We start from the raw sequence: 24505 nt of genomic DNA on the forward strand, positions 1-24505 counted from the left end.
CATCTAAGTCACTAATGTACATGACGAACAGCAAAAGGTCCCAGCATCAATCCCTGTGGTACATCATTGGTCACAGGCTTCTAATCAAAAAAAGAACCCTCTACTATCTCACATCGTATCCAGTTTGCCAGTCAATTTTGGATAGAGTTTGCCAATGCTTGGATCCCATGGATGCTTACCTTCTGGACCAGCCTTCCATATAGGACCGTTTCAAAGGCATTACTGACATCCACGTAAATCATTTCAAGTGCACTACCCTCAACTTTTCAAAGCACTCAATTAAATTAGTCAGACAGGATCTCCCTCCAACAAATCTGTGCTAACCCTGACCAATGCTGCCTTGTTGATTAATCCTATTAGAGTCAGAGAGATGTACACTATGGAAACAGACTCTTGGGTCCAACTCGTCCATGCCGACCAGATGTCCTAACCTAATCTAGTCTCATTTGTCAGCACTTGGCCCATATTCCCCTATAATGATTTCACAACTGTATAACTCTAGAATTTTTCCTAAATAACTTAAGTGTGGAGGACAAAAGCACCACGTTGTGGTGCAGATCCCAGCAGAGCAGGTGTTTCAGACTGCCGCCATTGAGGATGCCCCCCACCCCCCCAATATCCCTCTAAATCCTTCCTATTCATTTACCCAATCACATGCCTTTTAAATGCTGTAATTGTGCCAATGTGTATCACCACCTCTGGCAGCTCATTCCATACATGCACCACCCTCTGCGTGAAAAAGTTGCCCCTTGGGTCTCTTTTATATCTTTCCCCTCTCACCCTAAACCTATGCCTCTAGTTCTGGACTCTCCCACCCCAGGGAAAATATTTTGTCTACTGATCCTATTCTAACCTCCCAGGATTTTATAAACCTTGGTAACATCACCCCTCAGCTTCCAGCACTCCAGGGAAAGCAATCCCTGCCTATTCAGCCTTTGCCTGTAGCTCAAACCCTTCAACCCTGACACATACTTGGTTAGTCTTTTCTGAACCCTTTCAAGTTTCACAACATCCTTCCAATAGGAAGGAGACCAGAATTTAACACAATATCCCAAAAGTGGCCTAACCAATGTCTTGTACAACTGCAACATGATCTCCCAACTCCTCTCCTCAATGCGCTGTCGAATAAAGGAAAGCATACCAAACACCTTCTTCACTATCCTATCTACCTGAAACTCCACTTTCAAGGAACTATGAACTTACACTCCATGGTCTTATTGTTCAACAACACTCCCCAAGACCTTATTATTAAGTGTATAAGTCCTGCTCTGATTTGCCTTTCGAAAATGCAGCACCTCACATTTATCTAAATTAAATTCCATCTGCCACTGATCAGCCCATTGGCCCATCTGATCGAGATCCTGTTGGACTGAGGTAACCTTCTTTGCTGTCCACTATAAATGCCAAATTTGGTATCATCTGCAAACTTGCTAACTATACCTCCTATGTTCACATACAAATCATTTATACAAAAGACAAAAAGCATTGGACCCAGCAGTGATCCTTGGGGCACAATGATCACAGGCCTCCATTCTGAGAAGCAACCTTCCATCACCACCCAGTCTTCTACCTTTGAGCCAGTTCTGTATCCAAATGGCTTGTGCTCCCTGTACTCTATGGGAACTAACCTTGCTCACCAGTCTCCCATGGGGAACCTTATCAAACACCTGACTGAAGTCCACATAGATCACGTCCATCATTCTGCCTTCAGCAATTCTCTCATTACTTCAAAATTAAACTCAATCAAGTTCGAGAGACATGATTTCCCATGCACAAAGTCATGGTGACTATCCCTAATCAGTCCTTGTCTTTCCAAATACATGTAAATCCTGTCCCTCAGGACTCCCTCCAACAACTTGCCCACCACCGACGTCAGGCTCATGAGTCTATAGTTCCCTGGCTTTTCCTTACCCCCTTTCTTAAACAGTGACACCATGTTAGCACCATCTATTTCCCCACAGTGTATGTCCATGTCCTTCCCCACACTGATGCAAAGTACTCATTTAGTATCTTCCCCCATCTCCTATGGTTCCACACATAGGCTGCCTTGCTGATCTTTGAGGGGTCCTATTCTCTTCCTAATTACCCTTTTGTCCTTAATACATTTATAAAATCTTGTGGATTCTCTAACTCTATTTGCCAAAGCTGTGTTATGTCCCTTTTTTGACGACCTGATTTCTCTCGTACGTATGCTCCTACGGCCTTTATACTCTGAGGATTCACTCGATCTATCCTGTCTATACCTGACATATGCTTCCTTCTTTTTCTTAAGAAAACCCTCAATTGCTTTAGCCATCCAGTATTGCCCACACCTACCAGCCTTTCCTTTCACCCTAACAGGAATATACTGTCTCTGGATTCTTGTTCTCTCATTTCTGAAGGCTTCCAGTTTCCAGCTGTCCCTTTACCAACGAACATCTATCCCCAATCAGCTTTTGTAAGTTGTTGCCTAATACCATCAAAACTAGCCTTCTTCCTATTTAGAACTCCAACTGTTAGATCTGGTCTATCCTTTTCTATCACTATTTTAAAAACTAATAGAATTATGGTCACTGGCTCCAAAGTGCTCCTCCACTGACAATTCAGTTACCTGCCCTGTCTTATTTCTTAAGAGTAGGTCAAGTTTACTGTCAAAAACACCTACCTGATTTTGTTTAGTGAAAGAAACTGCCTTATCTAGCTCACATGTGGCTCTAGACCCATGGCAATATGGGTGACCCTTAACTGCCCTCTGAAATGGCAAGCCACTCAGCCACTAAGTCTTAGAGTCAAACAGCATGGAAACAGACTGTTTCATCCAACTAGTCCATGCCAACCATAATCCCAAACTAAACTAGACCCACCTGCCTACATTTGGCCCATATCCCTCCAAACATTTCCTACTCATGTACTTATCCAAATGTCTTTTAAATATTGTAACTGTTGATGCATCCACCACCTCCTTTGGAAGTTCATCCCATACACAAGCCACACAAGAATTACCTTAAAATGTGCCCCATAGTCTAGAAATTTCCCTACCCTAGGGAAAAAACACCTGCTATTCACCTTATTTTTCCACCTCACTGCTTTATAAACCTCTATAAAAGGAACCTCTCAACCTCTTATCTTCTAGCGAAAGTAGTCCCAGCCTCTCCTTTTAACACAAATCCTCCATTCCCAGCAACATCCTACATCTGGCGAATGCTGGAAAGGAGGGTCAAGACAGTTTTTAAGAAATTGATAATGGGTTGAAGAGATATAGACAGAAGACAGGAAAATGGGGGTCAGGAGCATATTAGCTATGATTGAATGGCAGAGCAGACACAGTGACCAGAACTGAACACAGTACTCCTGAAGGGGCCTCATAAACTTCTTGTACAACCTCAACATAATGCCCCAACTCCTATATTCAAAGGTCTAAGCAACGAAGGCAAGCATGGTAAATGCTTTAACCAACTTCTCTCTGTGCGATGCAAACTTCAAAGAATTATGTACCTGAACCCAGAGGTGTCTCTGTACTATCACACTGCCACATGCCCAACATTTAATCGTTTATTGGTGCATCACATGGCATCAAAGACACTAGAAACAACAATGTAAAGCCAGCCCATGCTTTATTCATTTGTGGGGCATGAGCATCACTAGCTGGGCCAGCATTTAATGCCTGTCCCTCGTTGCTTTGGTAAAGGTACAGGGTGAACTGCCTTCTTGGCTGCAGTCAGACTCACTGCCCTTAGGGAGGCAGTTACAAGATTTTCATCTACTGACAGTGAAAGAACAGCATTGTATTTCCTAGTCAGGATGGTGAGTCACTTGGAGAACTGGTGGTGTTCCCATCTATCTGCTGCCCTTGTCCTTCCAGGCAGATGTGGTCATGAGCTTGGAAGGTGCTGCTGAAGGATCTTTGGTGAACTTCTGCAGTGCATTTGAAGATTGTGCACAATGCTGTTGAGCTCCAGTGATGGAGGGAGTGGATGCATATGAATATAGGGTCAATCAAACAGGTTGCTTTGTCCTGGATAGTGTCAAGCTTGAGTGCTATTGCAGCTGCACACAATCACACAAGTGAGGAGTATTCCATCATACCCCTGACTTTAGAGTGTCAAGTGGTGAGTTGCTCATTGCAGTATTTCTAGCTTCTGACCTGCTGTTATAGCCACTGTGTTTATGTGGCTAGTCCAGTTGCGCTTCTGTTCAATGGTAACCCCAGGATGTTAATAGTGGAGAATCCAATAATAGTAATGTCAATGAATGTCAAGGGCAAGTAATTAGATTGTCTCTATCGGAAATGGTCATAGCCTGGCATTTGTGTACTGCGAATGTTATCCGCCACTTGTCAGCCCAAGTCTGGACATTTTCCAGGACTCGTTGCAGTTTGAATATGGAATGTTTCAGTATCTGAGTCATTGCAAATGATGCTGAACATTCTGCCATTATTGCCGTATATCCCACTTACATGATGAAGGAAAAGTTACTGATGAAGCTGCTGAAAAGGATTGGGCCAAGGACACTGCCCTAAGAAAGTCCCGAGAGATGATCTGGAGCTGAAATGACTGATCTCAAATAACCACAATTATCTTACTGTATATACTCATGTATAGATAGAGTTTTGAAGATCATTTATTTAAGCTGAAATTAGGGGTCGACTTATACACAAGATATTGTTTTTGAGGGGATGAAATTCATGTTTGGCATGATTTTAAAAAAAAAGGACAAACAAGAGCCAGATCACTATATAAAATAAACAGTGAAAGGAAAAAGAATTATTGCCATTACTGAATATTTATCTACAAAATAACTATCTCCATTCTTTCTGCCACAGTAGAACAGTACTGTTGTACCGCATTCTAGTTGCCAGTATGTCAAGTCCATGTACGGCTACACACATGTACAAAGGTTAACAGGCATACCAGCAGGTGGTCAGGCCATCTACCGGGGGTATTTGTGCAACACAATTCATAAAATAAAACAGAGCAGTAAAAACAAAACAAAAAAAAAGACTGTTAGTATTTTATTTAAAGACGACCGCATGAAATCGTTAATAATATACGATAAACACTTTTCATCAAAAAAACTGATATTCACAGCAAATAACTCTTCTCACAGTAGATCACAAATATTATGGGATAGCTGTTTAAAACAAAAGTTACTGGTACATGCAAAAGTCCATTACAATCCTTCATATTCACTGCCATCATCAGTTGCACCAGTGAATAATTCATTGCAGTCATCCAGGCTGCATGTATGGTCAGAAAGAGACCCCTGAAAAACTAGGGTCGACTTATGCATGGGATATATGAAAAATACCAAACTTTTTGGCGAAAATAAGGGGTCAACCTGTATATGAGATCAACCTATACACAAGTATAAATGGTATGTGTCAGTCATTACTCCAACCAGCGGAGTGTTTGTCCCAATTCACAGTTCCAGTTTTGGTAGGGCTCCTTAATGCCATGGTCAGTCAAATGCAGCCTTGATATCAAGGACTGTCAACTCTTACCTCACATCTCTGAAGTTGTCCTTAGTAATATCTGAAGGTTAATACCAAAAGGTGTCTCACAAGAGTAACCACACAACAGCCCAACATCAAAATACTCAATCAGTCCTTAAAATGCCTCAGAGCCACCAGCATCATCCGTGAATAGGTCCTGCCTCTCAGTGATATACAGCTGAGTGTGTGTTGCCTTGTGAGTTCTCAGTATTGACTCGTGGATATTATGAAGTCTCATTGCACCTGGTCAAGCATGGGCAAGGCAACCATCTGCTGATTACCACATACTGTACTCCTTCATGCTGAACATCATGTGGAGGAAGCACAGAGCGTGGCAAGGGAATAGAATGTACTTTGGGTGGGAAATTCCAACATCCAACATTCAAAAGCAACATTATTGACAGCTGTTCAGGTTTGAAAGGATATTGCTGTTCGATGGGGTGAGGTGGTGGTGAGGAAACCAAGATGGAAGAAACTTTCTTGAACTGATTCTTACTGATCTCCTTGTCACAGGCACAAATGTCCATAACATCATCATTAACAGTCTCTGTGGAAACAAAGTCACACCTTTGTACTGAAAATGTGTCGTGCAGCATTATCACCATGCCCTATGGGACAGACTTCAAACAGATCCAGCCATTCAATTTTGGACATCCATGAAATGCTGTGGGCTATCAGCAGCATCAATATTGCACAGCAGCACAATCTCCCACTTTACCATTAGCATCAAAGAGGATCAGTCCTGGCTCAATAAAGAGTGCAAGAGGGCACGCCAGGAGCAGCAAGATGAGGCTAATAATGAGATGTCAATCCGGTGAAGCTATAAAACAGTTGTCCTTGCAATCTAAACAGCAGAAACAGCAAGCAATAGACAGAGTTCATCAATTCCACAATTGGCAGTCCTCCCACATCTAGTCATGGAATGATGATGGATAATTAAACTTAACGAAGGAGACATCTCCCATCCTCAACAATGGGAGAGCCCAGCAAATCAGTGCAAAAGATGAGGCTGAAGCATTGGCAACAATCTTCAGTCACAAACTATGAGTGGATGATCCATTTTTCAGCATCACAGATGCCAGTCTTCATCTAATTTGATTTACTCCGCATATCAAGAAACAGTTGAAAGCATTGGATATTGCAAAGGCTGTGGGGTCTGAGAATTCTGGCAATAGTCGTGAAGACATTTTCTCCAGAAGCTGCCACACTCCTAGCCAAGCTCTTCTAATACAGTTACAATACTAGCATCTACCCAACAATGTGGAACATTTCAGGTAAGTCCTATACACAAAAGCAGGACAAACCTAACTCAGCCAGTTACTGCCCAGTTGGACTGAAACATTACTATAATGACGAAAGGTGTCATCAAAAGTGGTGTTAAGTAGCACTTGATCACCAACCCCAATGAGTTCCACCAGGAAATACTAGACAAAAAAACACGTCCAGAAACCCTAGCCACTCTCCCCTACATCAAAGGCATCTTAGAAATGACTGCCAGACTACTGAGACCCCTTGGCATCATGGTAGCCCACAAACTCGCCACACTAAAACAGCACCTAATGAACTTGAAAGACCCTATACAGGCAACAAGCAAAACTAATGTCATTTACAAATTACCGTGCAAGGACAGTTATAAACACTACATTGGACAAACAGGTAGAAAACTAGCCACCAGAATACATGAACATCAACTAGCCACAAAAAGACACGACCCACTCTCACGAGTATCCTTACAGATAAGGAAGGACACCACTTCGACTGGGGCAACACATCCATCCTATGACGAGTCAAACAGAGACATGCATGAGAATTCCTAGAAGCATGGCATTCCAACCGGAACGCTATCAACAACACATCAAACTAGACCCCATCTACCACCCCCTGAGAAAAAGAACTGGAAAGGATATCACCAAGCCAAAGAAACTCAAACATATAAATAGAAAACAGGAATTATCAGCAGTGCTTCACCCGGAGGCCCAGTGAAAATGTTACCTAGTACGGTGAAGAAACGTCTGGAAATTAACTTTCCAGTTCAGCAAGCAAACCTACATCCAGAACCTTGATCTGAGCTAAGAATCTTCGCAAAACTTACTGATCTCCTTACCTCACAGTCTTGGTTCAAACATGGACAAAAGAACTGAACTCCAGAGATGACGGGAGAGTGAATGCCCTTGACAACAAGACCACTTTTGACAGAGTTTAGCATCGAGGAACCCTAATAAAACGGGAGTCAATGCAATCAGTGTCCAATGCTCCACTGGTTGAATTCAGACCTGGCACAAAGGATGATGATTAAAGTTGCTGGACGTCAATCACTTTAGCTACAGGTCTTCTCCGCAGGAAATCCTCACGATTGTGTTCTAAGCCCAACCATCTTCAGCTGCCTCATCAATGAGCTTCCCTCCATCATAGAGGTCAGAATTGGGAATGGTCACCAATGATTGCACAATGTTCAGCACCATTTGTGGTTCCTAAGAGTCCATGTTCAAATGCAACAAAACCTGGACAATATTCAGGGTTGGTCTGAAAAGTAGTAAGTAACATTTGTACCATACAAATGTCAAGTGATGACTATTACCAGTAAAGGACAATCTAACTATAGCATTTTGACATTCATTGGCATTACTTATCACTGAATCTTCTACTGTTGACATCCAGGGCATTACCATTGACCAGAAACTCAACTGGATTCACCATATGAATACAGTGACTGCAATAGCAGGTCAGAAGCTAGAAATGCTGCAGTGAATAACTCACCTTCTGACTCCCCAAAGCCTGTCAACCATCTACAAGACATAAGTCAGGAGTACGACGAAATACATTCCACTTACCTGGATGAACACAGCTCCAAACTCAAGCAGCTTAACACCATCCAGGGTAAAACAGCCTGTCTGACTGAATTCCAGAGTCCAACATCCACAGAATCTCACATCCATGAACAACTACTCCACCAGCAACACTCAGTAGCAGCATCTACAAGACACACTGCAGAAATTTACCAAAGCCTCTTAACCATTCAAGTCTATAGCTACTTTCATCTCAGACAAGGGCAGTAGAAACATGGGAAATTACCACTGCAAGTTGCCCTCTGAGTCCCTTAACATCCTGACTTGAAAGCATTTTGGGCGGCATGGTGGCACAGTGGTTAGCACTGCTGCCTCACAGCGCCAGAGACCCGGGTTCAATTCCCGCCTCAGGCTGTGTGGAGTTCTCCCCGTGTCTGCGTGGGTTTCCTCCGGGTGCTCCGGTTTCCTCCCACAGTCCAAAGATGTGCAGGTCAGGTGAATTGGCCATGCTAAATTGCCCGTAGTGTTAGGTAAGGGGTAAATGTAGATGTAGGGGTATGGGTGGGTTACGCTTCGGCGGGGCGGTGTGGACTTGTTGGGCCGAAGGGCCTGTTTCCACACTGTAAGTAATCTAATCTAATCTAATCTAATCATTACCATTCCTTCTGCATCTTTGGGCTCAAAATCCAGGAATTTTCACCATAATGGCATTGTAAGTCTACCAATTGCACATGCTCTAACCCTAGCATGTTAGGACAACTTGGGATGCACACCAATTGTTGGCTCAGCCAGCAACCTCCTCACCGCATGAATTAATTATTTTTAAAAAATGTAGCTTTCCACTTTGACCCTCTGATTTCAAGATTGGCACTTTAATCATGATTTGCCATATATTTTTTAGGAACATATGAAAAGGGTATGACTTTCTAACTGAAGACAGTTTTGAGTCAGTTACTTGAATATTATGTACATCAGATTTAGATTGTTGCAGCAAATGCAAGAAGGAAATAATTACTACACAGGGCCCTGGATGTATTAAAAAAATCATCCATACACTTGTGAAACATTGAGAATCTTGATCAAGTGCTTTCCTCCACTCATGGTTCATTTAGAGCTCCTGAGCCCTAATATCATTATTTAACCATGACAAAACAGAACAAGTCATAATAATAGGAATATCTGAAAATCACAAAAAACAATTAGTTGCAAATTATACCATATCAGAAAGAGCTGAGGAAATATACAGTATCTGGCAATTACAACTATACTTAAGAATAACTGCAGAAGACCGTAAACTGTGGAGTTGACCAAACCCTGAGGTGTTCACCTGTTTCCAAGTCACTACCGCAGTTTCATTTTTCTGAATGCAAACTTCATGTAAAACAATTTACAAGATTTCAGCGTAACTGGTCAGGCAATGTTTCATGCCCATTCTGAATTCTGGGGATTCTCACTGAATCATTGCAGTTCTTCTGACAATGGCTCTGCTTTGGTGTTAAGTAGGAAGCTGTCAGATATTGGCCCAGCTAAAACAAAAATAGCAGCAGCACATGTTCAACTCAGTTTGATGTATAACTTAAAAAGGAGTGCAAATTGAGCTCTCAATATGTACTTGATTTCCTACATTTGCAGAAGATTTTACAAGATATAGATCACAAATGTAATAATCCCTATGGTGTGGAAACAGTCTATTTGGCTCATCAAGTTCACACCGACCCTCCAAACAGCAACCCACCCAGCGCTCTATCCTATCTCTAATCCTGCACTTCCCATGGCCAATCCACTTAGTCCAAAGATGAGCAGGCTGTGGAAGGAAACCAGAGGGCCCGGAAGAAACTCTCGCAGATACGGGGAGAATGTACAAACTCCATAAAACAGTCAACCAAAGCTGGAATGGAACTCAAGGTCCTGGCATGGAGAGACAACAGTGCAACTTAGTGATCCACTGTGCCATCCATTGGTCCCTTTCTGATTTATCCATTTAGAAAGAATCTACCAGACTGCTCACAAAATGCAGCACAAACTTTATTGGCTGATTCAAATACTGAAATGGTCTGTCTTCTCCATAGATGTTACTGCATAAACCTGGCATTTGCCCTGAACATAGAACATAGAACAATACAGCACAGAACAGGCCCTTCGGCCCACGATGTTGTGCCGAACATTTATCCTAGCTTAAGCATCCATCCATGTACCTGTTTCAGATATGTAGCATAAGAAATACTGCCAGATCATTTATTAGCTTTTTGCTTCATCCATAAGGATGGTGAAGAGTTAACAGCAATGAAACAACATTTAACGTACACAGCATACAACACCAGATAATTTTTTTTAAACCAGTTACTTGAACAAGAGTGTCAATTTCTAAACAAACAGATAAGATACTCTTGCTAACTGAAAGTCAAAAAGCTAGGAGTTGAAAACAGAAGGCATTTTAAATTTCACTCCTAAAAACCTAAAGGTTCAAGTGAGAGCCACAAAACAAATATCTTTGGCTGCACCTCCCACCCTCCCAGGAAAATGACTGATTTACGCTAAATTAACATCCTCCACCTCATAGAAACGTCACCACTTTGTTTTAAAAAAAAGGCTGTCATTGCCCATTCCAATGTCCAGAGCTGGATGCCAAAGGTGGACCAGTGACCCAATGCGGAGTACAACTAATTCTATCAATGGGAGAATGGAGAATATTTATTGAGGCAATAAATGTCGTTAATCATCGTGAAAAACAGATTTCAGAGGTAACTGGATTGCAACAAGATACAGAAATGATGACATGGTTTTAAAGTTTCTATCCTTTAAGTAGAAACTTAAAGACAATACTAGATTAAAGAATATGGATAATGCAGTTCTAGAGAGAGGGATTGCAGGGGAAGGTGCCAGGAGTGGAGGTTGGGTTGGTGGGGGGTGTGTACGTGACGCAAGAAATGCAAAACTTGCACCCACACCTCCCCCCTCACTTCCCTCCAAGGCCCAAAGGGATCCTTCTATATCCGTCACAAATTCACCTGCACCTCCACACACATCATTTACTACATCCGCTGCACCCGATGTGGCCTCCTCTACATTGGGGAGACAGGCCGCCTAGTTGCGGAACGTTTCAAAGAATACCTCTGGGACACTCGCACCAACCAACCCAACCGCCCCGTGGCTGAACACTTCAACTCCCCCTCCCACTCCGCCAAGGACATGCAGGTCCTTGGCCTCCTCCATCGCCAGACCATGGCAACACGACGCCTGGAGGAAGAGCGACTCATCTTCCGCCTAGGAACCCTCCAACCACAAGGGATGAATGCAGATTTCTCCAGTTTCCTCATTTCCCCTCCCCCCACCTTATCTCAGTCCCAACCCTCGGACACAGCACCACCTTCTTGACCTGCAATCTTCTTCCCGACCTCTCCGCCCCCACCCCCTCTCCGGCCTATCACCCTCACCTTAACCTCCTTCCACCTATCGCATTCCCAACACCGCTCCCCCAAGTCCCTCCACCGTACCTTTTATCTTAGCCTGCTTGGCACACCTTCCTCATTTTTGAAGAAGGGCTTATGCCCGAAACTTCGATTCTCCTGCTCTTTGGATGCTGCCTGACCTGCTGCGCTTTTCCAGCAACACATTTTTCAATACAGTTCGAGAGTAAAGCAACTAGGGGGATCAGCAAAATTTAGTGCCAATTTAAAAACTGTCACTTTGAATGTGCTCCAAATTTAACATGAATATTTAAGATTCCTAAAAAGTAATTGGGAAGCAAATTCTAGAGTGTGTGTGGGGGGGCTAGCGCAACAGAAGGCACAATTAGTTTTATGTTTAATAAGCTTTTTATACAGCTACGTATTGCAACAGAAATTGAACATTAATTAGTGCACTCCCCAGAGATGTTTGTTTCTTGGGCATCAAATATCTTTTTAAAAATGGTTTGTAGGGTGTTGTTTGGATCTTTAAAATATCATTCACTTGAGGCTGTTGTTTAAAAAATTGTCAACCAGAACAAATCAAAAACACCTCTTGGAAATTGTGTGTAAAACTTCATGGGACAACATAATAAGTACACACGACTTTGGGCTTTTGCAAACTTTCCTGGGATGTCATATTGTCACAAGTCATTTTCACTTTTTACTTAGTCCTATAAAATGCTAAATTTCTCCTTAATACATTAAAAATCTTTCTTTCATATTTAATTGAACTTCTTCATCCATGCACTGCCACAGCCTCAAGTACACACCAATTTAGAATTCATTAGTTTTATTCAGACTTCTCTTACAGAACTTCAGCATTTTAGAACAGAAGTAGTCACTAGTTCAACAGACTGTGCTCATCTGAACCAAAACAGCTGTGCAACATCTACCCCTAAACCAAACTCAAACTAACTGGTTACTTAATTCTTATTTATAGAAAATGTTGTGCACAAGTTAACTGCCATGTTTCCCCTATAGTATATAGGTACTTAACTTGCTGTGGAGTAAGTTTTGACAGCATGAGATCATAAAAGGCATTGTAGAAATGCAAGCTCTTTCTTTTCCTCTGCTGAACCAAGAGATAAGCCTTAAAGCTGAAACAGGGAAGTAAACTGTGGAGCTACAGAAAATATTCTCTAGCTTCTGAATACAGATAAAATGGTGCCCACAAAAATCACTTCAGGATTAAAAGTAGAGTTCTTCTCATCTTCACCAACATGTTTCTATTGATGCTGTACACAGGTGAGAATATTTCTGTCAGTTGATTTGTTTCTATCATAGAATCCCTATAGTGTGGAAACAGACCCTTCGCCCACACTGACCCTTCAAAGAGTAACCCACCAAGACCCATTCCCTTACCCTAGTACTCTACATTTACCCTTGACTAAAGCACCAAACCTACACATCCCTAAACACTATGGGCAATTTAGTATGGCCAAATCACCTAACCTGTACATCTTTGGATTGTGAGAGGAAACCAGAGCACCCAGAGGAAACCCAAGCAGACACGGGAAGAGGGTGCAAATCCATCCCGACAGTCGCCCGAGGCTGAAATTGAACCAGAGTCCGTCACTTATTTCATTGAGCACAAAAAGCATAGTGCAAGTTACTCTTCAGTAATCAGAAAGTGAACTTTAGCTCATCTCTGGGCAATGGCAAGAAATACATGCAACAAAATTTGCAAGTATGTGAATGCAACAAAACAAAATTAAACAGCTTCTTGATCTGACCCTCAAAAAAGTACATGGTAGCATAAGCATTTGATGAAAGAAAACACTGAAACCATTCATTAGGTCCATCATTACCTATTGGAGGGAGAAACTGAGGAGTTAGTTGTTTCAGATCAATGATCTTTCATCAAAACTTATGAAAGTTCATCTGATAAAAGTTTAGTTTGTTTGCTTTCCACAAATGCTGCTAGACCTAAATATGTCTAATACATTTTTATTTTGGATTTCTAGCTTTCACAGCATTTACAATGCTGTGTAAGAATAAGTTTAAGTTTATCTCAAAATCAAAATTGCAGTATTGAGAATTCGCCAAATTGAGTAAGATGTGTTATGTGCTTCTACCTGACAACAAAAACATTCATTCCAATTTAGCAGGTACATTTTAGAGGGGAGCACAGACTTTAAATATTTACTTATGTATCCGCAAAACTGAAGTGCAAATTTTTTCATGCACAGTACTTAAACATTTTATGCAAATAAATTGTAAATATACCTGCCTGTACATACATAACATACAACTATGAAAACCACAATTTCAGGGCCTAATGTGTTGAAGTATCGTATGTCATGTTAAACTAATGCTTAATGCTATGAATGGGATTACAAAACTATACTTGAATAAGACCAGCCATACTCACCACCCCCTTTATTTCCATTTTCTTCATCCTGACAAAAAAAATTACAATTATTTATATAGTATTGAACAGTAATGTTTGTAAGCAAACTGCGAAGATTACACTCCCATTAGCCCACAAAAATAATAAATTAGTATTCCAAAAAGTACAGCATAAAATTATCCTAGTGTTTCTCCTAGGATTTCCCACACAAGTTCAGACCTCAGATTCCTTAAATGGAAGGCTTGCATAAACTACAAGTCATGACCTTCATCATCAAGTGATACAAGAGGACAAGTTACTTAGAACTCTACAATTATCAGCTAACTCAAACAGCAATAGCATAACTTCTGGAAAGATTTGGTCCAATTATAGTGTCACTAGATGCAAAAAAAGTGTTATTAATAGATTAAGTGAAAGAACAAAAACCCATGGCCAATAAATTTTAACGTAAGCAAATGAGACAATCTACTTTGGACCTAAAAGGATAAGCAACTCATTTTATAATTGCTGAAAAGCTAGAAACAATAGAGGCACAAAGAAACTCAGGGTTCCAGAAACAGAATAATTATGACATTATGAACATGTACTGAAAATAATCAATACAGCTATGGGCTGCTGGACTTTGCATCATATTTGAACACTGCAGAGCTGAGTTCTATATCTTAGGACGGATACATTGGTCTTGCAAGGAATGAAGAGTAGAACAAACAGAATGATACACTGACCCCCAAGGCTAAAAATACAAGGCAAGATTACATAAAATGAAGGTGTATTTAAGAAAACATAGAAATTAAGAGTCATTTATTAGTCGTAAACTTGCTTGCTGAGCTGGTAGATTTATACTCAAATTTTGTCTAGGAAACAGCGAGCCTTCGGCAAAACGCTGGTATTCTGTCCCATTTGCTATTTATCTGTCTTGGTCTGTTGTGGTGGGTGATATCACTTCCAGTTCTTTTCTGGTAAATGGGATCCAAATCAATATGCTTGTTAATGGAGTTCCGGTTTGAATGCCAGGCCTCTAGGAATTCCCATACGTGGCTTTGTTTACCATGTCCCACTATTTTTGTTCATTTATTTTTGTTGACTCATGGAATGTCAACGTTGTCGGCTGGACCAGCATTTGTTGACCAACCTCCATTTCCCTAGAGGTGGTGGTGGTCTGATCAATTGAATTGCTACAATCCATTTTTTGTATGTCACTAGGGATGAAATTTCAGGATTTTGACTCAGCAAAACTGAAGGTTATTGCAATGTATTTCCAAGTCTGGAAGACAAATGGCTTAGAGGAGAACTCGCAAGTTATGGTGTTGTCATGTATTTGCTACCATTGTCCTTCGAGATGGTAGTGGCCATGAGTTTGAAAGATGCTATTGCAGGAGCTGAGTGAATTTCTGCAGTGCATCCTCCGATCAACAGTCTCGCCCAGGATGATGACAGTGGGGACTTCAGAAATAGTAATGTTGCTGAATATCAAGGGTGATGATTAGATTTTTTCTTGTTGGAAATGGCTATTGCTTGGCACTTGTGTGGCAAGAATGTTACTTGCTTACCCAAACCTGGTTGTTGTCTAGGGTGCCGTACTCTTGGGGAAGGACTGCTTCAGTATCTTAATAATGCTTAACATTGTGCTATCAGCAGCAAATATCCCCACTTCTGATCTTATAATAGAAAGTAGTTCATTGATGAAACAGCTGAAGATGCTTGGCCTTATGACAATCCCCCAAGGAACTCCTGACAAGAGGTCCAAGAGTTGGTTGACCAACCTGCAACAACTACATCTACCTTTGTGCCAGGTTTACTTGCGTTCTCCCACTCACGATTCCAGGTGACTTTAATTTTGCAAAGCATTCCTTGATGCCACAAACTATCAAATGTAGCCTTGATGGTCATGGACTGTCACAGCCATCACATCTTTGAAAATCAGCTCTTTTGTCCATGTCTGATCTAAGGCTGTAATAAGGTTAAGAGTTAATTGGTCTTGGAGGAACCCAAAGTGTCAGGTAGAGGAAATTGCTAAATGGAATTTAATAGCATTGTTGACGACACCATCCATCACCTTACTAATGGGGAGTATATTGAAAGGATGGTATTTGGCTGGGTTAGATTTGATCTATTTGCACATACAGGAGATACCTGAACAATTTTCCATATTTCCACTGGTAGATGCCAGTCTTGTAGCTGTTGGGTAACAGCTTTACAACGGTGCAGCAAGTTCTGAAGCATAAATCTTTAGGACATTTGTCAGGGCCCTTAGCTTTTGCAGTCTCTCGTGCTTCCAGTCATTTCTAGATATCACTGCATGAATCTGATTGAAAATTGCCATCTGCGATGCTGGTGAGTGAAGATGGTGGTGCTGGTGAATTATCTGCTCAGCACTTCCAATTGTAGATTGTGGCAAATTGTGTTGGAATATGATTCTGCTACTGCTAATGGCCCACCGCAGTTCATGATTGCCCTGTTATGAACTACTAGATCTGTTCAAAGTGTATCCCATTTAGCACGGCAATGATATCCTCAAAGTGAAAATGGGTCTTTGGCTCTGATGCGCAACAGCTATTCTTACTGATCCAGTCGTGAAAAGGGACATCTGCAGGAGGCAGACTGTTGAGGGTAGATCAAGTGTCTTCCCCTCTTGATGGTTCCCTGATGCAAACCCAGTATAACAGCTATGTCCTTTTTAGAATTTGACCACGTTGGTCCGTAGGATGCTGCTGAGCCACTCCTGGTAATGACAAAAGATTCCTCACTCAAAGCATTCTTGCTGTCCCCAGTGCATCCTCAAGTGGTGTTCAACATGGTGGCTTTCTGATTCAGCAACCAACTCAAGTATGGTGATACAAAATGTTACTCCATGCAACAGTAGGTTGCAATCCTGAGTACAATTATGTCAGGCTGTTCCTTGATTAGCATGTGAGACAGCACTCATTTCAGCATTGGCCTCCAGGTGTTAGTAAAAATGACAGTGCATCGTCAATTTCTTTTCCAGTCAAAAAGTGGGTCAGGCAGCATCGGATGAGCACAACAGTCTACATTTCAGACATAAGCCCTTCATCAGGAGTGTGGGATGTAATGGGGTGGAGGGGGGAGGAAGGTAGCTTGGAAAGCGATACGTAGATGCAGATGGAGGATGATGGTGAGAGATCAGAGTGAAGGGTGGAGCGGATAGGTGGAAAGGAAGATGGACAGTTGGGATAGTTCAAGAGGGCAGTGTCGAGTTGGAGGTAACTGTGGGAGTCAGTGGGTTTGAAGTAGATGTCAGTGTTGAGATGGTCACTGGAAATGGAGACGGAGAGGTGAGGGATGTATCCAAGATGTTCGGGTGAACTTGATCAGGATGGAATGTGTTTGTGAAGTTGATGAACTGTTCAACCTTGTGTGAGCATGAGATGGCATTGATAAGCTACGTTGATGACTGTAAGAAAAGGTAGCGAATGGTGCCAGTGTAACTACAGATGATGGACTGTTCCATGCATCTGCCCAAGACGTAGGCAAGGCTGGGGCCCATGCAGATGCCCATGGTTATCCCTTTGGTCTGCAGGAGGTGGGAGGATTCAAAGGAGAAGTTGTTGAGGGCGAGGACCAGTTCAGCCAATCGAGTATCGGTGGAGGGGTACTGGTAGGGTCAGCGGGAGAGGAAGAAACAGAGGGTTTGGAGGTGTTCACCATGGCGGATGGACATGTACAGTGACTGGATGTCCATGGTGAAGATGAGGAGACGTTGGGGACCGGGAAAACGAAAGTCATGAAGCAGGTGGAGTGTGTGGGTGGTGCCTCGAATGTATGTGGGGAGTTCCTGGACCAAGGGGAACAAGACAATGTCAATGATAAGTACGTACCTATCAGGCAGGGAGGAAAGGGTCGTGTGAGGGAGCCGTGGTTTAATAAGGAATTGGAATCCCTTGTTAAATGGAAGAGGGCGGCCTTTGTAAAGATGAGGCGTGAAGGTTCAATAGGGGCGATTGAGAGTTATAAGGTAGCCCGGAAGGATCTAAAGAGAGAGCTAAGAGCAGCAAGGAGGGGACATGAAAGGTCCTTAGTTGGTAGGATTAGGGAAAACCCTAAGGCTTTCTATAGGTATGTTAGGAATAAAAGAATGACTAGGGTAGGAATAGGTCCAATCAAGGATAGTAATGGGAAGTTGCGTGTGGAGGCTGAAGAGATTGGGGAGGCACTGAATGAATACTTTTCGTCAGTATTCACTCAGGAACAGGACATTGTTGTCGATATGAATACTGAGGCACGACTAAGTAGAATGGATGGCTTTGAGATATGTAGAGAAGAGGTGTTGGAAATTCTGGCAAGGGTGAAAATAGATAAGTCCCCTGGGCCTGATGGCATTTATCCTAGGATTCTATGGGAAGCAAGGGAGGAGATTGCAGAGCCATTGGCCTTGATTTTTGTGTCCTCTTTGTCTACAAGAGTAGTGCCGGAGGACTGGAGGCTAGCAAACGTGGTTCCCTTGTTCAAGAAGGGGAGTAGGGATAATCCTAGTAACTATAGGCCAGTGAGTCTCACTTCTGTTGTGGGCAAAGTCTTAGAGAGAATTGTAAGGGATAGGATTTATGCACATCTGGATAAGAATAATGCGATCAAGGATAGTCAGCATGGTTTTGTGAAGGGCAGGTCGTGCCTCACAAACTTTATTGAATTCTTTGAGAAGGTGACTAAGGAGGTAGATGAGGGGAAAGCGGTAGATGTGGTATATATGGATTTTAGTAAGGCGTTTGATAAGGTCCCCATGGTAGGCTACTGCAGAAAATAGAGATATGGCATTGAGGGTGAGTTGGAGGTTTGGATTAGGAATTGGCTGGCTGGAAGAAGACAGAGGGTAGTAGTTGATGGCAAAGGTTCATCTTGGAGTGCCGTCACTAGCGGTGTTCCGCAAGGATCTGTTTTGGGACCATTGCTGTTTGTCATTTTTATAAATGACCTGGAGGAAGGGTTAGAAGATTGGGTGAGCAAGTTTGCGGATGATACGAAAGTCGGAGGAGTTGTAGACAGTGAGGAAGGATGTGGCAGGTTACAGCGGGATATAGAGAAGCTGCAGAGCTGGGCAGAAAGGTGGCAAATGGAGTTCAATGTAGCTAAGTGTGAGGTGATTCACTTTGGTAAGAGTAACAAAAAGATGGGGTACTGGGCTAATGGTCGGATACTTGGTAGTGTGGAAGAGCAGAGGGATCTTGGTGTCCATGTGCACAGATCTCTGAAAGTTGCCACCCAGGTAAATAGTGCAGTGAAGGCGGCATATGGTGTACTGGCTTTTATTGGTAGAGGAATTGAGTTCCGGAGTCCTGAGGTCATGCTGCAGTTGTATAAGACTCTGGTGTGGCCGCATCTGGAATATTGTGTGCAGTTTTGATCGCCATACTATAGGAAGGATGTGGAGGCACTGGAACAGGTGCAGAGGTGGTTTACCAGGATGTTGCCTGGTATGGTAGGAAGATCCTATGAGGAAAGGCTGAGGCACTTGGGGTTGTTTTCATTGGAGAAAAGAAGGTTTAGGGGTGACTTGATAGAGGTGTACAAGATGATTAGGGGGTTAGATAGGGTTGACAGTGAGAACCTTTTTCCACGTATGGAGTCAGCTATTACAAGGGGGCATAGCTTTAAATTAAGGGGGGGTAGATATAGGACTGATGTTAGGGGTAGGTTCTTCACTCAGCGAGTCGTAAGTTCATGGAATGCCCTGCCAGTAGCAGTGGTGGACTCTCCCTCTTTATGGGTATTTAAGCGGGTATTGAATAGGTATATGGAGGATAGTGGGTTAGTGTAGGTTAGGTGGGCTTTGATCGGCGCAACATCGAGGGCCGAAGGGCCTGTACTGCGCTGTATTCTTCTATGTTCTATGTTCTAAGGTGTCCAGAGATAAGTTCAGTGGGACAGGAGTGGGCTGAGACGATGGGTCGACTGGGGCAGTCAGGTTTGTGAATTTTGGGTTCCTTTCCGGTGCGTTATTTGATGCCAGACAGCCCATCTGATTCATTCCTTTCTTTAGACTTCACAGTACTTGTAACAAAGTGGCTTGCTAGAGTACTTCAGAGTAGTTAAAAAGTCAACTGCACATACAGAGGAACCTCAATTATCCGAATACCAATTATCCAAAAATCAGATTATCCGAAGGAGATCTCTAGCTCCCAATGGAAACATTACATCAAAGACGTGTTTCCAACAGTCATCGAGTCATTTGTTTACAGGGATTAAACAGGCACCGTCTCCAAATGACTGACCTCCCACCCTCTCTTTCTCCCCACACTTTCCGTGGAGTTCCAGAGGGGTGTACCCTAAATCCCCCTTCCCCAAATAATCTCTCCAGCATTGTCCTGTACAGGGCAAACGCGAAACCTGTCAAAACGTTGCAGGAAAAAGTTGCGTGCGTGCATGCTATTTGGAGACTTACCCCACAAAGGCAACTGCAGCGGTCTTGTCGTTGGTGCCCAGTCCAGCTGCCCCAAAGAGTGTGCGGGTGTGTACAGAGGGCACAGTGTCAGACAGGGCTGGGGGCGGGAGTGGTGTCAGACAGGGGTGTTGCACAAGGGCTGGGGGGGGGTAGTGTCAGATGTGTTTGGGAGCGTAGAATGATGCTTGGGGGAAGGCGGGGCTGGGCCAGTGTCAAGAAGGGATTGGGGTGGGAGATGATGCTGGGGGCAGGGCGGTGTCAGACAGGGTTGGGGGCGGGGAGTGTTGCACAGGGCGGGGGTGGTGTCAAACAGGATTGGGAGCAGGGGTGGCGATGCGTGGAGGCGGGGGGGCGGTGTCAGACAGACAGTGTTGGGGCGGGATCTTGTGAGCGGTCATGCTGCCTTACCTCCTGAAAGGTGAGCAGACTTTAAAAACTCCAAGCCCCAGAGGAAAGGCATTTAATCGATTAACCCAATAATCGATTATCCAAACGAAATAGTGTCCGCCCATCACATTCGGATAATCAAGGTTCCACTATAATTGAAACTTAATCTGGTAAGAAGAACAGATTACGTACATAGTGGGAAACTATTTCAAGTGGCTGGGGAATCTAAACCACAAAGGAATCATCCAAAGGAAATCAGAGCCAGACTATTCAGGAGGAAACTTAGAAAAGAGTTAAACTCCCTTTTGCAATTGGTAGTTAATGCTACATCAGAAGATAGTTTGCATTCTGAATGAATAGATTTGGATAAATTATATGGATCATTGTATATATGGCAAAAACAGGTTAAATTGCAGAAGAGTCATGACAGAATCAACAGCCATTGTAGCTGGAGATGCTAAATGGCATACCTTTGTTCCCAAGTTCACAACATCCCTTTTAACAGAAAATTGAGCATCTGCGTTATTAAGGAAGCAATTCTTTTCCTATTTGAAGCACGCAGCTTTGACAGCTCAAGACCTAAGACAGAAATCAAAACTACAACTACAATTGTGAACATTTAAAAGAACAAAGGACTTTCCAATAAGCCTATATATTGCAGTTGAATTAAAGGATCATATTAAACATTCTGAAATGATTCATTGATATGAGCACTACCTACCATGGATGCCAGTTTTTACAAATACTAAGACCAGAAAAGAAAGCCAACTGACACCTTAACCACAGCCAGGATATTAAAAGTGTATGACACCTTAAGAGGCTGAACTTAAACAACTAAACCTTCAACTAGAAAGTGGAATTTTTTTTTCACAATTAGTAAAATCCTTAAGCTTTAAAGAACCACAAAAATATTTAATGTATTTAAATAAAGCTTTGAAATGCTATAGATGCAAGCATCACTTTGTTGCTAAATGAAGGATTAATTTAAGACAACCGCAAATTACAAAAGGTTTCAATTTAGAAGCACAGGTTGGCATACAACTTGTGTTACAAACATTACAGACTATTCCAAAAACAGCTTGCGTTACATTCCTATCTCGGTGCATACAACTTGTTAACACAATTTTCAACATTACATTAAGTTGCTTAAAAGCTGTCCACAGCAACTTAAAATTCTAATCAGATTTGTAGTTATTGACATAACTCTGTTCAATTAAAATACTAAATGAAAAGGAAATACAACTTTTCAACAAAATAGTTTTGGAAAGTAACTAAGAGCTGCTTATTATTTTAAGTATCTAACCTTTATATTGGTATGCACAGCTGACTCTGGGGGGTAGACAATGAAGTGTCTCAGTGTAAATCCAAAGCCTTGTGAATTTCGTCGTAGACTAATAGTTTTTGGGCCTGGCCACGAGAAAATGTCTTCCACCAATGGAGAGATGGTGTCAACTTGCCGACTTCCGTTCTTCTTGTTTTTTCCCTATGGTAAGAAAACAATTAAGAACCGTCAACAGCAAGTTTTACTCGAATACAAATAAAGAATCATTAAAATATTTTCAGTAAAGGAGCTTTCCTTCCAAATATAAGTTTCTTTCTCTTCTTTACCAAAAGTACACATCCATTGCAGATTCAGCAGTCTTTTTTTAAAAAAAATGTTCCCTTACAGCAAAAAGTGTTGCACAGATTATTCCAGATCTGGAGACTAGTCTGGTGTTTACCAGAATTGTCATTTGTTCCTCAAATGCTAGAAAAGGAATATTCACAAAAGAAAATGAATACTTTAAAAACACTTAACCTTGCACTCATCAGGACATTTGACAAGAATACAAAAGAGGAAATGAACAGTATTTATATTGCATGAGAGAACAATTAAATCATGTTCATCCATATTACAACACCATTTTACCATCTTTCATCCTCATGCCAATATTCTAACTTAAACTGAGATTGTAGCAAATTGGTTTCGAAATTCATGTTATTTGTCACTTGTCAGCTCAAACCTATATATTGTCCACAACTTGCGGCACATGTGCACAAAACTGCTTCAGTAGCTGAATCGTCATAAATAATGATGAACATTGTGCAATTCTCAACAAATATTCCTAATTCGGATCTGAGTTCAGATAGAGGGAATGTCATTGATGAAACAGTTGATGATGGTTGATTCTAAAACACTTGGAGGAATTTCTGCCTGGGACTGAGATGACTGATTTCCATCAACTACCATGTTCCTTTGCACTAGATATGACTCCAAACAGCTTTTCTCTACTTCCTACTGACTTCAGTTTTGCAAGACCACCTTGATGCCATTCTCAAGTCAAATGCTGGTTTGATGACAAGGGCTATCAACTCTACTCCACATCTGAAAATCAGCGGGAATTGAACCCGGGTCTCTGGTGCTGAGAGGCAGCAGTGCTAACCACTGAGCCACCGTGCCACCTACTGCGATAACCAGAACTGCATATTGTACTCCAGCTGTGGCCTAACCAACGTGTACAACTCCAACGTTACCTCCTTGCTCTTATATTCCATGCCACAACTGATGAAAGCATATGCCTTAACTATTCTATTCACTTGCTTTGCCTTCTTCAGAGAACTATGAATAATTACCCCAAGATCCCACTGTTCCCCTAAGCTACTCAGGGTGCTGCCATTCATTAAAATATTCTCCCATCTTGTTCCTTCTTCCAAAGTGCATTACCTTGCATATACTAGACTTACAAATACTAGACTGTCTTTGTCCAGATCAGTGAACTTGCTTCATGTTTTGCTCTTGCCCAACTCTTAGAGACCACTGCAGCAGCAATAAAGACGGCCACCAAAAACATGAGAGCTTAAAATATCTCAAGACATAATTCGGCCTGGATTAATCTCAGAACAACTACCTCTAAAAGAGTGCATTTCCAGCCTGTAGCAAAGCATAACACTCAAACAGGCACACAGGTGGAATATTTATACCATGCAGGCTTGAATCAGTGAAGGCGATTTATAGAAGTGCAAAATACTGTAGATGCTGAAAAGCAAACTAAAACAAAAATTCTGGCAATGTTCAGCAACATTTGTACCTGTGCCCAAGACAACAGTTTTAATATTCCCAAATGTTAGACTGAGGAAGTCATTTATGCCCTCTCCATGTTCAACACAACCTGCCCGTACAATAAAAAAGGTTCAATGCATTAAGAGGTACTGTCAGGTTGTTTCATGTAGAATATTAGACTGTACTTCAGACAAGAATTTGCAGTTCCTCACACCAGGCAGGATTATTCTTGCATCAACCTAATATAATAAAACTAACTGTAGGAAAATTTGGCAGCTGGTTTGCGCATTTCATGGTCCCAAAGGCAGCAGAGTGATTCAGCAGCTAACACTACTGCCTCAGTGCCAGGGCATCAAGTTCAATTCCAGCCTTGGATGACTGTGCATGGAGTTTGCATGTTCTCCTCATGTCTGCGTGGGTTTCCTCCGGGTGGTCTGGATCCCTCCCACAGTCCAAAGATGTGCAGGTTAGATGGACTGGCCACATTAAATTGCCCTGTAGTGTCGAGGGATGTGTAGGCTAGGTGGAGATAGGGTCAAGGAATAGGTCTGGGTGGGATGCATTTTGGAGGGTCAATGCAATCTCAAATGGGCCAAATGGCCCCTTCCTGAACCATAGGGATTTTA

The 24505-nt window shown here is 42.2% G+C and overlaps 1 protein-coding gene across 4 annotated transcripts in view; it reads right to left on the reverse strand.

The window, feature by feature from the left end:
• Window positions 1–24505, reverse strand: part of LOC140480713 (rho GTPase-activating protein 21-like) — a 232140-nt gene that overhangs the window by 114113 nt on the left and 93522 nt on the right. For all 4 annotated transcript variants that reach the window (XM_072575976.1, XM_072575977.1, XM_072575979.1 and 1 more), the window contains 2 exons: window positions 22143–22322; window positions 14077–14104 (listed from right to left, as the gene is read on the reverse strand). In XM_072575976.1, coding sequence (XP_072432077.1) covers window positions 14077–14104; window positions 22143–22322 — 208 coding nt within the window. The remainder of the gene's footprint in view (window positions 1–14076; window positions 14105–22142; window positions 22323–24505) is intronic.

The sequence above is a fragment of the Chiloscyllium punctatum genome, chromosome 8, assembly GCF_047496795.1.
Source record: "Chiloscyllium punctatum isolate Juve2018m chromosome 8, sChiPun1.3, whole genome shotgun sequence".
Lineage (NCBI taxonomy): Eukaryota > Metazoa > Chordata > Chondrichthyes > Orectolobiformes > Hemiscylliidae > Chiloscyllium > Chiloscyllium punctatum.